General features: G+C 32.6%; 1 protein-coding gene across 1 annotated transcript in view; it reads left to right on the forward strand.

Moving 5' to 3' along the window:
• Nucleotides 1-9,810: 9,810 nt before the first annotated feature.
• LOC106457894 (tyrosine-protein phosphatase 10D-like) overlaps nt 9,811-16,168 on the forward strand; it is a gene marked incomplete at its 5' end in the record, with an annotated part of 116,982 nt that continues 110,624 nt past the window's right edge. Inside the window, one exon of the mRNA XM_022383962.1 lies at nt 9,811-9,855. Within this exon, the coding sequence (XP_022239670.1) occupies nt 9,811-9,855 (45 nt within the window). The remainder of the gene's footprint in view (nt 9,856-16,168) is intronic.

Raw genomic sequence — 16,168 nt, forward strand, 5'->3', positions numbered from 1 at the left:
ATAGCCCTCGTGTAGCTTTGCGCGAAATTACAAAACAAAAAAAATTACATTTTAATTGATATAATATTTCCAGCTAGAACTACATGTAGTCACACAAACTAACCTCGTCACGAACCTGGTACAAGAGTAGACGCTTGATACGATGTTGGATACTTCGAGAAGGTAAACAAATAATGTTATTATGCATGATGTCTGCATATTCTCATAATTTTATTATAAACTTTGTTCAACAATACAATTGAAAAACCATGTATACAATTGATTAGTTCTTTTTCATTTTCAAATTCATGATATTTAAATTCAGTATACTTCTTCGTTGTGTAATATGTGAAGTTTTAAACATGCTTTAACGCAAAGCTGTACAATAGGTTTACGTGGGGGTCCAACACCGATTTCTGTGGTTATAAGCCTTCAAGTTTACCGCTGAGTCATTGAGGAGCATATACAATAAAGATGTTCACCCGTAGTCTCTTTTATGTATTTATCTAAGCATGTCATCCTTACTACCATTTACGTGCCGTAAAATAACCAACATGAATGCTACCAGCAATTTAAGATCTAGCAACGGTTTATGGTTCGCGGAGTGTTGACACCAAAACGTGCTCACGTTTTGGAACATATCGGCCTGTTTAAAGTTCAAGTTGACTAGAAATTACCACATTTTGTTTATGTGATGTTAAGTATATTTATATATATATTTAGCGATGATAATAGTGTAAAGGTTCTGCTTGGGATAACATTTTAACTCTTGCCTAGAATGGCGAAGTACCTAAACCATATCCAGTGTAGAGGTTTTGTATGTTAATCCATACGATTTGTGTTGTTATCGTTGAAGACAAAACCCAAAATATAGGAAAGAAAATGTTGAAGTATATCTGGTTTATATATTTACTTAAGTAGCTTACAGAAGGTTTCGCTGACAAATTTCTAGAGCATTTTTTTATTATTATTTAAGTTCAATATCTAGCAACTGAGCAAGAAAAAATTACTGTAGACTAATCCTAGCATAAGTGAATCTTTCACTATGAGTTGATAGAATGTTTTACTAGTTTGTTGATGAATATTTTTAAAAAATAACTCCCTTTAGTAGCCCCTCAATGGCATAGTGGTATGTCTGCGGACTTATACTGCTAGAAACCGGGTTTCGATACCCATGGTGAGTAGCTTTGTGCTTAATAACAAACAACAACCGTTTAAGTAACCGGTATTATGCAGTACTACATCGGTTCTTGGAGGGGTTTTTTGTGAGCAGCTTACGTAAGTAAGTTAGAACAGACATAGTTGTTATTTTAAATAAATACCTTTTGTGAATGCATGTAGAAAAAAAAACCTTAATACGTTGTTCTATTAAATTGCAGAACTTACATTTAGTAAGTTATTACAGGTTATTTATTCTATGTTTAACCAAATAATCAAATTTTTACTCCTCAATGTGTTTGTGAAAATTTATCAATTCTAAAAGAATTAATCTCAAAATCTGATACATGATACTTAGTAAAGACTAAATATAATGTGAGTTATTGTTATTAAGTAGTTTAGCTATCATCAGATTACAGAGGTTGACTACGTCATATTAAAAAGGTTTTGGAGCCTCACCAAGTCGTTACAGTTCATGTCGCCACATCCGGTCATCTTCTATCTGACAACCTTGACAATGACCCTGAAGCATAGTTTATATTGCAAAAGACTTCATCATGAGGCATATCACTGTTCCCTGCTTGTTTGCCATATGAGAACGACGATTTTCCACCGCCCGTATCAACAGTCTAGTCTGACCACGCAGAAATCTAGCGTCATGTTTGAAATAGCATGAATACCCGTTTTATTTACCAGTTACTTGAAGTATAACATGTTTCAATGGATATGTCATCGAAGCAACTTAAGTACACGTGACTTGTTTCGCTTTTCCAGACGGAGATACTTCTTGATTATGTTGTCTGGAGGACTTGGCAGCTTTTGCTACTGACTTTCGTGTTTGAGAATTCTCACTTGTTACAAGACGCCTCTCATTGTTTATCATTGCTGGAGTTTCTTTCTGGATAGTCCTGATGCCCCAAGTTGATCAATATTTCTTTGTTTTCAAAGTACTTAAGTACAGAGGATATCCCTGCCTTGGTAATACTAAATCCCGATCTGAATATTTTTTTTTGTTTTTTCTGGGTGTAAGAATATTTTGCGTCTGAAAGGGTTGTTGCGTACCTTTTCGGAAAGTGAGAAATTTCAGTAGCATCACGATACCTACAAACAATGTCTAAATGTTGTACATACCCGTACCGTTACACTGCGACTTAAGTTAGTGTAAGATTCCACTAATAAAGCTGTGTCCACGTGCAAACTCTAGATTGCCATTAAATTTTACAAAACCCTGATAGATCATGCTTAGTACCTCTTTGCCGAGATTAGATTTGCAAACTCATCTGTTGACTGCTTGAAATAGCAAATGACACACCTTGTTGAAACAGCTAGGAAGACTAAGCGAGATAGATACATGTTAATTAAATGGGCTTACAATTTCAGTTCTGGGAAAAGAATCGATGATTATCCACAGAAACTTGGAATAACTTCAAAAATTATAGTACATATAAAATTACGTCACACTTACAAATATGTTTTTTTTTCAGAATAAAGAATATGATAACGAACTAAGAACTTATCCATTTGAAATAACACTGAAGTATCACATTTTATATAGCATCTTACGTACAAAGATTACTACTCACAATACATTAACGATACCCTAACACGTTATACTATTCATAAATAATTAATGAAATACAGAGGGATGAGTACATTATATTAAAATGATTTTGAAGCTACGTGAAAACCACAGCCGATATGAACTCGCGGTGGAATGATTTGAATCAGAACTACATTTGACATTATTTGGCACTACGTAGGTATTGTGATGTCACCAAAAATGATCACTTTTGGGAATGGTGTGTATAAGCTTTTCCGATGCTCTTGTTCGTTTGTTGCCAAGCGCAAAGCTACACAATTGGCTATTTGTGCTGTGCCCACCACGAGTATCGAAACCCAATTTTTAGACGTGTGAACCTTCAGATTTATCGCTGAGCCACTGGGGTGAGTGGTTAGGGGCTCTCCGACACAGAATATTCATACATGCATGCTATAAAGATGTGTTCAGGCCGGGGATTTAGAAGCTATAAGACAAGGATATCTCTTGTACTTAAGTTCTTAATAGCAATATTAAACAAGTGTGTATGGATTAACATGGGGCACCAGGACAATCTATAAAGAGTCTTACAACAAGGTGTATCCCAGCTGTATTAAGCTACAAGATACTACAAGATCAGTAGTAAAAGCTGTCCACGTACCCCAAACAACATAATAAAGAAGGTTCTCTATCTGGAAATGTGAAACAAGTCACGTGTACGCAAATTGATTTTACGACACATCCGTTGAAACGTCGCATACCTCAAGCAACTATAGAATGAAACCTGCATTAATATATTTCATATGACAGTATACCCGTCATATAATGTTTTTCTGTGCGATCGGACTGTTGAAATGGGCGCTAGGAAACCGTTCTCGTACATCATATGGAGTGTGGAAAGAATATAACGCTGGGCTTTTGGATATTACAGCCTTACGACGGAGCTTTTGACACGGAAACTACGCTGCAGGGCGTCAAATGCAACGTCATCAGATCAAGTATGACTGGAAGTAGCAATGTAGAATGCAACGGTTTCAAAATCGTTTTAATATAACGTACTCAACTCCTGTATATGTTAACATTTATGAGCATACAAAAAAGAAAATAAATTATTGCATATCGGGACGCCAACTATCATAGCAAAAAGTTTGAATTTCTTGTTCTTTTTCTACTTCTTTTTTGTATTACATGATAACTCAAGACCAAAACAATAGTGTTAACCAATTTCACTGAGGTGACATAGTTTCAAACGGAATATCCACTCTTATAGTATTATTAACTAGTAATAATTAAAAATAGATAATAATTCTAGTGTAAACAATGTTATCGTTACCCCTTGAAGTTAGCTGTTTAACAGAAATTTGGTGTTCCTTTAATTAATTAAAAAGTTAAGTACAAGATGAAACAGAAATTACCAGCCAATAATGGATAAACAATAAATATTACAGTTTGAACCTCAATGTAGTTAGAACTTGGTTATAAATACAACCTTCTTATGTCTGTTGAAATACTACGTTAAAAAAACAAGTAAAGAAAAACCTTTTCAAAGGAAGGTAGTAAAAGTAGGGATGGCTAATATCAGTCCTTCAAAAACGATGCAAACAAGATTGTGGATATGGCATTTGCATCATTCCTACATAATAGCACAGGCAAGAATTAACATGTAGCAATCTATATAAGTATTCAATCACAACTGAGTTTAATTTATCCTATTTTTGCCTGTTAACATTCTACTACACTGTGTGTCTGTGCTATTATGTAGGGATGATGCAAGTTTGCATTGTTTTTGAAGGACTGATTTAGCCATCCCTACATTTACTTCCTTTTTGAAAAGTTTTTTCTTTACATGTATACATATATGTCCCGTACATAGGAGTATAATATGTAAGTCTTCCTTTAATTCTTCAATCCTAGCAGCTTAGGTAATCCGGTACAAAAATGTCCTAGAATGCAATAAGCGTTATCTCAGAAAGTTCCTTTTCAGCCTAGTGACAAAAACGTAAATTTTAAGTAAGTTAGGACTTCCTTTTCGTTTTGTAAAAAAACAACCACCAAGAGAAATTAACAGGAAATGTGCGAGAGAAAGAATAAAAAAAAAAATGTATAAATGTATCAAACATTATTTTAATATGCATGCACAGCGACGATACATTATTGTTTCGTAATAAATATTTAAACTGTTTGTTTTGTTGAATTTCGCGCAAAGATACTTGAGGGTTATCTTCGCTAGCCATATCTAATTTAGAAATGAATACCATCAACTCCTGAGCTACTTTTTACTAACGAAAAATGGGACTGATCATCACATTACAACATCCTCATGGCTGGAAGGACGAACATGTTCGGTGACGAGATTCGAACTAACAATCCGCCGAGTGTGAGTCGTGTGTCTTAACCATCAGACCATGCCATTTGAAAAGTATATTTCGTTAAAATTAATACCAGTCTCACAATTCTGGAAAGTTATAAGCACGTGATCAGCCGAATATATTTAACACAGTTATAAAATGAAATGTAAGCTTAGCTTTGTCTTTTTTGTAGCAGAAGAGATATCCTCTATTTTAGTGTTATATAAACGTACTAGATAATTGTCTATGAAATGAAATTATGAGTTATACTAAAACTATATAACTCTAATTATATGAACGTAGAATTGACTGTCATACTAAAGTTTAGTAGTAGTATTTTGAAGATATAAACTATAGGCATGAAAGTATATTAACTTTTATATTTCCATTCTTTTTAAAGTCGACGAGGGTATTATATCCAGAATTGAGATTGAATGTTTGTAACAGAGGCTGATTATATATATAGTTAACAGATTCTGAGCCGAATTCACTGAGTATAAATTAATCAAATAGTAGTAGAACTGGAACTGAACACTTATACTAAAAATTAAGCCCCTCCCCCACAGTATCTGCGGACTTACAACGCTAGAAACCGGGTTTCGATACCCGTGGTGGGCAGAGCACAGTTAGCCCATTGTGCAGCTTTGTGCTTACATACAAACAAACTAAAAGTTTAAATTGTGTATTATCAATGACTTCTCATCAAAGCATGCTGTAAACGTAGCTCAATACAAAACATTTATTCAGTAATTAATATAGCTAGGTTAAATTCCAGTCTAATTGGGAATATGCAATGTCATAAAACAAAGGTTTTAATGATTAGAATGCACTGATTTATAGTTTGAGATCCTTTACTATTATCAATATTTTCGGGCGTAAATTCAGAAATATCTCCCGAAGTTCAGTCAATTTAGGAGATTTAATTTAGTCTTAAATCCGTATATTGAGCTAACAGTGCAAAATAATTACCATAGTACACAAAATATGTGTATCATTAATTAATGATAATAATAAATATCTTACATATATTTAATATTTTAATTATTAAACATAATAGCGTTAAGACTGAATGATTATAATAAAGACTGATTATATAGTTAATAGAGTTAGAACTGAATGCCTGTAATAAAAAGTAATTGCATAATAAGTAGGATTGGAACTGAATTCTTATAATACAACTAGTTAAATAGTTAATGGAAATCCACAATAGTTACTATGCATGCTTATTATTGAAATTAATATGGTTAAGAAATTCAATTTCCTGTTGTGTAAGTGTAATCCCTTTTCTAGAATTTAAACATAATTTTTTTTTCTAAAGAACTATTCATTGCTAAAATATTTCAAAGAAAATGTCTGCTTGTTCTTGTTATTTTATTAAACTCTTACAGATGTATGTTTACTGTTTTTCTCAAAAGATGTCACCCTAAGCAAGTAGCTCATTCTTTATACCTTATTGGCTGACAGTAAGCCGGAAGTTGAGGGAAAGTAGCAGGGTAGCAAATAGTGGTACCTAGAGAAGTAGTGTGGTAAAAGTAAAGTTCATGTGTTGAATATAGCGCAGTAAAATTGGGCCTAGCTCTGGCCGCAGTCGTATCATAAAATTCCCCAAGCATTAAAGATAAAAAAAAACATTCAGTTAAAATATAGTTTTAAAGTCAAGAAAAAGTAAAAGGAGGCGACAAAAATATTTCCTGACAGGAATTAAAAATTTTGGAGAAAAAAAATCCTAATTCTGAAGGTCGTATTCGTTGAGGTTGTGCTGTTTGTGATCCAAATAGAAGTCTTGTTACCTAGTTTGTTTTTCTCAGGTTCAAGTTCACGGGTATTTCAAGTGACTTAAAAATCTCCACAAAACAAGTAAGTTTCTCCAACTGTTTTGAACTTCATGCTAAATAATAACAAATATAATTGATCAAGTTTCTAAAAATCGTAGTGGTTTTTCTTTAATACTAAACTTTGCAAATATATGTTGTCCTTTTAATTCGAATTAAAAGTTCGATTCGGAAAAGAGTTACAAATGGATTTCCTTAACATTCTAAAAAGTGACTTTACGGAATTACAAATAGAATCATGCATTTATTTTAAAAGTTACTAACCTGCTTAGTTATTTTGATTTTTATAGTAACTATCTCAAAAACATATAAAAACAGCTCAAAACTTCCTTTGAGCTGCGCTAGACTAAACATCCTGAAGAAGTTAAACGTTGTTAAAAATAACATTAACAGTCTATTATATGATGTTAGTCGTTAGTTTATTTACTTATTTTAAATTACATATGGTAAATATATTTTTCAATGTAGTTCAAATAATTATTCTATTATTTTACAACAGCAAACACATTGGAAGAGTTAAAATGTGACTGCTAAAATGGCATAAGTGATTACTGATGACTTAGTGACTTAAGAAATAGGAAACGTAAATTTTGTATATAATAGAAAGTTTGTTTATTTTTAAGTGTAAAGCTATACAATGGGCTATCTGCGCTATGCCAACTGTAGATATCAAACCTCAATTTTAGCGTTACTAGCTCCCAAACTTACCGCTGAGCCACCGGGAAACCTTAAAACCTTAATAGGAGGAATTTAATAAAACTTAAGATAAAAAGAATATAAATGTTTACATTACCAAAGAATACAGCTACACATCCACATAGTATTATGTTTTCTCTGATTTGTCCTTTTTTTATACCAGAGAATCATAACTAGTAAATCACTGGAAATCTCAATCATTTTGAACATATTTATTTAACATTTCTCAGGTACATGCTGCTAATTCATGAAGGTTTCCAAAGTTATCTCGTAAGTACAACATTTTCAGAAAAGAATTTCTCATTACTTTTTGCAAAATCTCACATTTTTTACTAAAACCTCTCGATTTTGAATCTTTCGAAATTTGGAAAACTGCAGCTGACATTATAACTTTATATTATTTAAAACTTAGCTTCTCTAGTTTTATCTTGATATAACCTCTATTAATACCTGATGATTTCACTGATTTGTTTCTTATAAAGAGCTAGTTATCGTAAAACCTTAATCCCAACATTGTATACAATTCATTCTTTTTCCTTAGTTTACCAATGTCATTAAGTACAAAAGATATCCCCATCTTATAAAATCTAAATCCCCGATATGAACACATCTGTATGAATATTTTACGTCGGGAAGGGCTATTATATACGTTTTCTAAAAGCAATTAATTTGAGGTGCCATCACTCTACCTATGAACTTTATATAAAATCAAAATGTAGTTCTGATACAATCCGTTCCACCACTACTTTATATCGGTTGTAGTTGTCACATGACTTGTAGATTTGCTTATTCAAATCATTTTAATGATACTTACTCCACCTTCTCTCTATAAGCACACACACACACACATATATATATATATAATAACTTCTTTCACTACGAGGAATCGAACCCAAGATTCTGGCTTTGTAAGTCCGTAAACTTACCGCCGACCCACCGGAGGACTGTTATAGTTTTAAAAAAAGCCATTATATTACGAATATGTACTGAACCACATTTAGTTGGTTGGTTTATTACTTTAGGTGATATTAGGTTGCGATTGTATTTATTCAGTATATATTTTAACAGTGAAATACGACTTTCTGTTACTTATAGGATTTATATCGACTTGTTTTTTGTTTTTTTTATGTAGTTCGCATGTTATGGGGTTACTGCTGATAAATAGTGAATAGCAATGAGACTTCCATCCTGGGTTTCGTATAAATTGTTGTTTCTTCGTTATTTTTCTTGAGGTTGTTAGCAATCTAAATCTAGAACACCTAATAAAATATGTCGTCCATCACTCAGTTTGTATTGATATATAATGTGTGTGCATGCGTATACATATATATGCATGTGTATGTGTGTGTACTGAGCAATGTACAAGTGAAGAACCATAATCTGATGAAATTCCAGACAAAAATGGCTTAGAGAATTAATCACTAGTAGCAGGGGGCTCAGCAGTAAGCTAGGGCTTTAAACACTAGAACTCGGGGTTCAATACTCTCGGCAGAGCTAGTTGAGTGAGAAGAAACCTAGGATTCCACTCTAAGAAATATTTACACAAGGTTTTTCGAGTTGATTTTCACAAAGCCTATGCCGCGCCTTGAACTAGATTAACTAAGTTAATTGTAAATATTATCAGGTTTGTTTAAGCTATTTACTACTCAGAACTTTAGGATAAAAGCTAGTAATGCAGTATTATTTTGTATTTAACGTCAAATATTTGTTTATTATTTTTATTTGAATTAATTTCGTTACCATTGCGAAGAATTGTCAAACCAGTAAGATAATGAATGTAACATACAGGTTACGTCCGAAGATGTGACTTTCTTGATGAAGGTAGTTTGTCTCACAGTATACCCTTTAATGCATACTTTTTCTCGAATTGTTAGAAACAACTGTCTTCTGCCGGTTAAAATCATTACATTATTTTCTTCAGATAACTCTGACGTTGGTATTTTAAACGGTGAAGCCATTATCTTCAGAAGAACAAGGCCTAGTTTATTGTTCTGCTACTGTCCAATACTAAGGATTTTTAGTACCAGCTCAAGGCCAGACAAACACATAAAATACATGTGCTATATTTTGTTATTGAAGCGTTACTTTGGACAAGTTGATTAGTGTGGTCTTCTTGGAACTGACCGGGCGAACTTCGTTGGAGGAATCTAAATTGAGAAACAGACAATAACCTACAAATGTTTCAGAATAGGTCATAACATCACAAGGTGTTTGAAACTCAAGGACCATGCAAGGAGCTAGTTATAAGCACAATGTGGTTTCTAAGGTGACATTCACGGTACTATGCGGAATATTACTTGTAAAGGTAAGAAATGTGTTTTATTTTAACACTTTAAAGAACAGTTATTTAATATTCTATCGTTACTTTGTGAGTATTTGAAAACTTTTGATTATATTAATTTGTATTTAAATACAAATCTTTCTATTATTTTTTAACGTATAATCTATAGAAAAACATCAGCTATGAAAAATTATTCTGGTTGCAGTCAATAAGAAGAAACAATTGCAACAATTACATAAGCGAATTTCAAAAAAAAAAAAATACCACACGTGAAATAGTGGAGGAAAAAGATACGATTACCGAGTGTCATGAACGTTGAAAGCCTGCTAATCTGAAGCTGTGTTAAAGGAATCTGATGTGTTTTTTTTCTTTGTTTCATATCGCAAATTGAATTTTTTGTTTAAAAGTATTATTTATGTTACTGTTTTTGTTCTTTTGGTGTGTGTTTGCAGAGTTTCAGTAATTATATAGCATTAATATATATTCAACGCTAATTTTGTTCTTTTGGTGTGTGTTTGCAGAGTTTCAGTAATTATATAGCATTAATATATATTCAACGCTAATTTTGTTCTTTTGGTGTGTGTTTGCAGAGTTTCAGTAATTATATAGCATTAATATATATTGAACGCTAATTTTGTGAAATTACACTTATTTTACGATAGATTACAAATAGTAAACTGGTGAATTTAATATCACCATACAAATCATATCCATCCTTCTTGGATTGCAATATCAGAGCCAGAAAACAGCAAGAAAAAACTGACACAAGTAAAAGTCTCTTTCGACTAGAATTTTTGGGAGGTTTGGAAACTTTAGGGGCTATAATATAATGAAACAGTTGACGGTAAATATTAGTTCTTTAACCGCAGCAAAGCACTTCAAGTCACTTTGTTAGATCACTAAAATAGCTCAAGAATGGAATTGAGCCTGTGAAAAATGAATCGTAAAATTCAGTTGCCTGCTTACAAATCAACGTTGGTCTTTAGAAGAAGTGTTCACTATCTCAACTAATACTAGATAGCCAAGAGTTTCTAGAGTAATTAACAATAAATAATCTTAACATGATTGAAAACTTGAAATTCCTTGTTCATTAGCAACTCATGCCGAATCGACTTGTTTTACGGACCTTACAAGGGCACAAGTGGGAATCTAAATTATTATTCACTAACATTCATATTTGCCTAACGGTATTCACGCTAGGGAAAATGCCTACGTATTACGAAGATATGACATTTGAAGTTTCTTACCCTTACAGGATAAAGATGCGTAATAAAATATCTGCTTGACATGATTTGAGATTACGCCATATTATGACAGACTTGTAAAATTACAGTGTTTACAACTGTTGTATTATCATTATCATTTGCAGCATTATATGTGTCGTTTGCTATAAATTTGGCCCTTTTTTTATTAACAGTGATTTTGACTATTTTTGAATTTCCTGATTTTTCCCCCACTGTATAGAAGCGCCTGTCTCCAAATCCAACGGAATATTGCCAGTCTTTTGCTGGCGAAGTGTGATTATAGTTAATATATTTGCCATAAGACAACAGTATTAGGCGTATTGTATTTTTAGACACTACATTATTTATTCGTCACCTTGTGTTTTTTACGAGGAGACGAGTGTATAATAGTATTTAAACCACGTTATATCCGCTATTTCTATTGCTGACGATGCGTTTTCGTTTCGCTTGGTATTAGAACTCATCAGGCAGCCAGGACATAACGAACACGGTAGTAGTCGGAAGGCTATTTATAAAAGCCATTTGTTACACTATTATACGCTCTTTTTCTCGGATGAAAAAACCTAAGGAACCAAATAAAGAATGTTATGTTTAAAAGTACAATAAGACTACTGCTTTTATAATTTATTAATATCTAATGTTTATTTTAATTATCTATCTTCACAGTATCAATATTTATTTTCTGTTAATTTACACTTTTAAGTCATTAATATACTATACGGGTAATGTCATAGATATTCACAGTGCTAAGAGATGTAGCATATGCTGGCTTAGTTTATGATACTATTTTTAACATATCTCTTACTGCGATCTCAGGACACTAACATTAACTAAGTGTTCCACAAAACTATTACCTCCGAGTTTAAACTCAACAGACCATAACTGAGGAAAAAACTGCCAGGAAAACTTTTCTAAAAAATACGACAACGAATCAGGTGTTCACACCTACATAGGTGCAGTTCAGTTTGACATGACTGTCGCTGAACCTCTTTATAACACAGAGAGAAAAATTCAGTTAATGTAATATTTTTATTGTTCTATATTTCTTTTATTAGATTATGTTGTAGGACACTTAGGGTTTCGTCTATGATTTATGGAGACAAGGTAAGTCAGTAATGAAGTACCTCGAAGACTATGATGACAGTTTTTGTAAATCGTGTCAGACGCGCAGTGTTTAAGACGAGTGTTCTATTAATGAGCTAGCCCAGCAGGCTGCAGTGAGCTATCTTATGTAAATTATAGTGTAGCTAAAGATTAGGCGATGATATCACAAAATTATGCTAAATGGCAGCATCAACAACTTCACGTCTCAAAACCTGGACCCTTAGGTTTACAATCCGACTCCCGAAATGTGCGGCCTTAATGCTACAATATTTACATAGACTTAGGTTAAAATACTGTACTAGAACTTTACAAAATAATGCATTATATTATAATCGCCTAAATGAAGGTGTCAGTCAGTATTGAAGAATAGTGTCTAGCTCTCACTACATGGAGGTATTTTATATCAAGAGACATTTGGGGAGGCTTTTATTGTTCTTGTAGTCTTATTTTGGATCCATCTTGTGTTCCACCTGGATAACTATACTCAAATAAAAAGATTCAAACATATATACAATTAAAAGGAGTGCAAATAATTGCACAATAAATAAATTATCAAAAAACAGGGACCAGCCTTAAAACGACTCTACATGTTTCAGTGTTCTTGCGCCACCATTTTCATCTAGCCTTTAGAGGCTGGTCCTTGTTTTTTTTAAAAAAATAATACGCAATTATTTTAACGTTGTACTCCTTTTAATTGTATATATATATATTGCACAAGTGTCGTTTTAATTTATTTAGATTAAAACATACCTACAAATTATATATTGTGACAAACACGCACACATATATATTATATATATACAAATTTCAAAACCCACTTAAGCATATCAAATTTAGTTAAATAACACGAGCTTATGATCCATTTTTCTATTCTTGAAAAATTATGACCCGTTATTCGAAAAGATATTCAATTATCGTTAAAATGTTTGGTACAGGTGATAAAAGCTAAATCTTGCTATTATATGTTTTGCATAATTCGAGCCAAGAATTCATTTATTTCAACGTAGTTAGAGTTAAAAATATTCACTATAGAGAGTATTTTCGCTAAACGGCTTGTTAAAGAGAAAAGTTGATAGAAAATGTTGTCATGACAACTGACATGAAAAGGTAAAGAGACATACGTTAGTATAAAAAGATGTCGTGAATGAATAAAACTTGTCTCTTGTTTCAGAAAATTTTCAAATTCCATGTTTTGAAAGTGCGGGAACTGATATCATTAACAAGATAATTAAGATTGTGTTCCTGTGTATTTTATCACTAAGTACGGTAGTGCTTAGAATGTAGGGATGGGCCGAGAAAGAAATGGCTGCAGCATTCAATCTGTTTACAAGTAACTTCTAAAACTGAGTTATGGCCTTAACTGAGCATCTAATTGCCATTATCGAGTGTTTCACATCTTGTGAGACTCCCAATATCATTGAAAAGTGTTGTTAAAGTGGAGAACTGGGAACTAGCTTAAGAACCAAAGTGTTCATCTTTCTTTTTTCACACTAAACAAAAAATAGTGTGAAGTTTTCGCAACGGCTTTATTACGACAGAAAAACATTTTAAGAGTATTTGGGTACAGGTTATCACTAAACACGGTAGTGCTTAGTACAAGGTTAAAAAAATAACACCTTAATGCCAGTGTAAGCTATGTTATCATTACTCCGTTAAAGATAGCTTTCTTACATAAATCTGATGTTTCTTTGTATGAATGTGAGTAATAAAATCTAATATTACGTGCATTGATTTTGTTTTACTCCATCACTTCTTGCATAATATAGGGATTAACTCCATAAAAACATCGATTGTATAGTGTACTAAGTATTCTACATGTTACAGTCACTTAATGTTCATCTGTTATTGGCTGGTAATTCCTGTTTCACCCTGTACTTAAGCTTTTTAAGTACACTAACTTTCAATCAGGGGAAAAACGTCACGAAACAAGTAATAAAAACATTTTGTAAATGTAAAATGGTGTAGGGATGGCAGTGCCAAAAATAATGTAAACATAAATATAGAGATGATACAGCTATACATTTTTATATGTTCCTTCCTTACTGTAGATTCCTGTAGATTAAGTCCCAAGAAATCAAGATTATGACCAATGACCTTTTGTACCCAATTGTATAGTATAATATTAATAGTTGAGGTCATTCTACAAGTGCAATGAAGAAACTGACAAAACTGGTGTGATATTAACAATATATATATTACTATTGAATTATAAAGATAAAACAAATGTTCACTTATCAACCTACTCATGTGAAATTGTTTAAAAAAAAAGAGCAGAAACAAGTAATAAAATTGTATAGCAAAAATTAATTATGATGTAGGGGTGACAGTGCCAAAAAGTACAGAGGTTACATAAGCCAAATCTTTCCAAGAACAACTTATATTTACAACTAAATGTTGAATTCCTGTCAGTTGCATTAATTCGGGTTTGAATAAAAGCATTTAAACTGAATAGTTCTATACAGTCTTACATAAGCTTGTAAGATTGATCCAATACTTACTGGCTGATTATGTAGGGATTTTTGTATGGTTTTTGTGTATTCATCCCTACCTTTTTTCTGTACTTTTTGACATTGCCACAGTGGCGTAGCAAGCGTTCTCAGCACCCGGGGGCAAAGACACTTTTGGCGCCCTCACCTCTGAAATGTTTTGATTATTTGTTTTGTGACTCATTACCCACTTAATGACAAAAACATCAAGAATTAATTACCGCCTTACACAGGCCTACAATAAAATCACAATATAACATCTCACGACATCACAACTGTAAACCTGGAACTAATGAAGTATAGCCTACTAGGTGTACTTACATAATTTGTAAATCATTTTGATATTTATGTCATCCAGTATTGTTCAAAGTCACCTAGCTAGAGTAATCTTTCAAGCATGCAGAATAAATGTCTGTTATATCCCTAGTTTGAAACTTATGTTTTATATGAGAAGCCAGTCACTTGTGGTGTACATGGATTATAAAACAGATTGATAAAATACTACTTAAGTTTACAAATAACAAATTTTATTAGTTTACAAAACTGTACATATACTTAACTAGATCTTGTACAGGTAGCATTCTGGTATTCATGGTTACATTATATGAACTCTTCGTTCTTTTGCTGCGACAAACGCATCAAATAAAATATCAAAATTTAAGGTATTAAGTACGTCTTTTTCAATACTTAATATTGCCAAGTTACTAAGTCGTTCTTGAGTCACTGAGGTTCTCAAGTATGTAAGAATTAATTTCAGCTTGCTGAAGTACCTTCATAACTAGCAATAGAAACCCCAATTGTTAACAAAATCTGCAATGCAATTCTTCAATTTGGAAAAACATCTTCACCATATGAAATTATAAGTGTTAGCAAATCAGTTGCAACCATTGGTTCAGGAAAATCGCTCTGTGTTCTTTTATTTATCAACATTCTACAGTCTTTAATTTCTCTGTACAATTCTGGTCCATCAATATCACCTGGATAGCTCTTTGCTAAGTTAGAAAATTTTTCTTGCAATTTTCCCTCTTCGAAATCTCCAGAAACAGTATTTTGTACATCTAGTAGAAATCCAAACCGTCAATCTAAATCTAGTAAGCAAGAAAATCTTCATGTTATTTCTGTAATCAAGCGATCAATAACATCCTTCATGATGCGATCAATTTCCTGTTCAACAGTCAGTCCAGCATCAGCTGCATTTTCACCTGCCATTCGTTTATGACGTATTTTTCTTCTTTTAATGGTCAATCCCCATGTTTCACATTGATTCTTGCCCACTTTAAGTGCTTCTTGACAGGACGTTTCACGTGATTCTATCAATTTCTCTTTCAAAGAATCAAGATCAGCAGCTGCTTTTCTAAAATTCATTTTTGGGTCCTGAAGACGTTTCCGCACTCGATTGATAGATGATAAAATAGTTCTCCAAAAATGCAAAAGTACAAGAAAATCAAATGTAAGCATGTGTTGCAGAATATTATGAGCACCACATTTTGTTTCAACTGTATT

Source organism: Limulus polyphemus, unplaced genomic scaffold (assembly GCF_000517525.1).
Source record: "Limulus polyphemus unplaced genomic scaffold, Limulus_polyphemus-2.1.2 Scaffold388, whole genome shotgun sequence".
Taxonomy (NCBI): domain Eukaryota; kingdom Metazoa; phylum Arthropoda; class Merostomata; order Xiphosura; family Limulidae; genus Limulus; species Limulus polyphemus.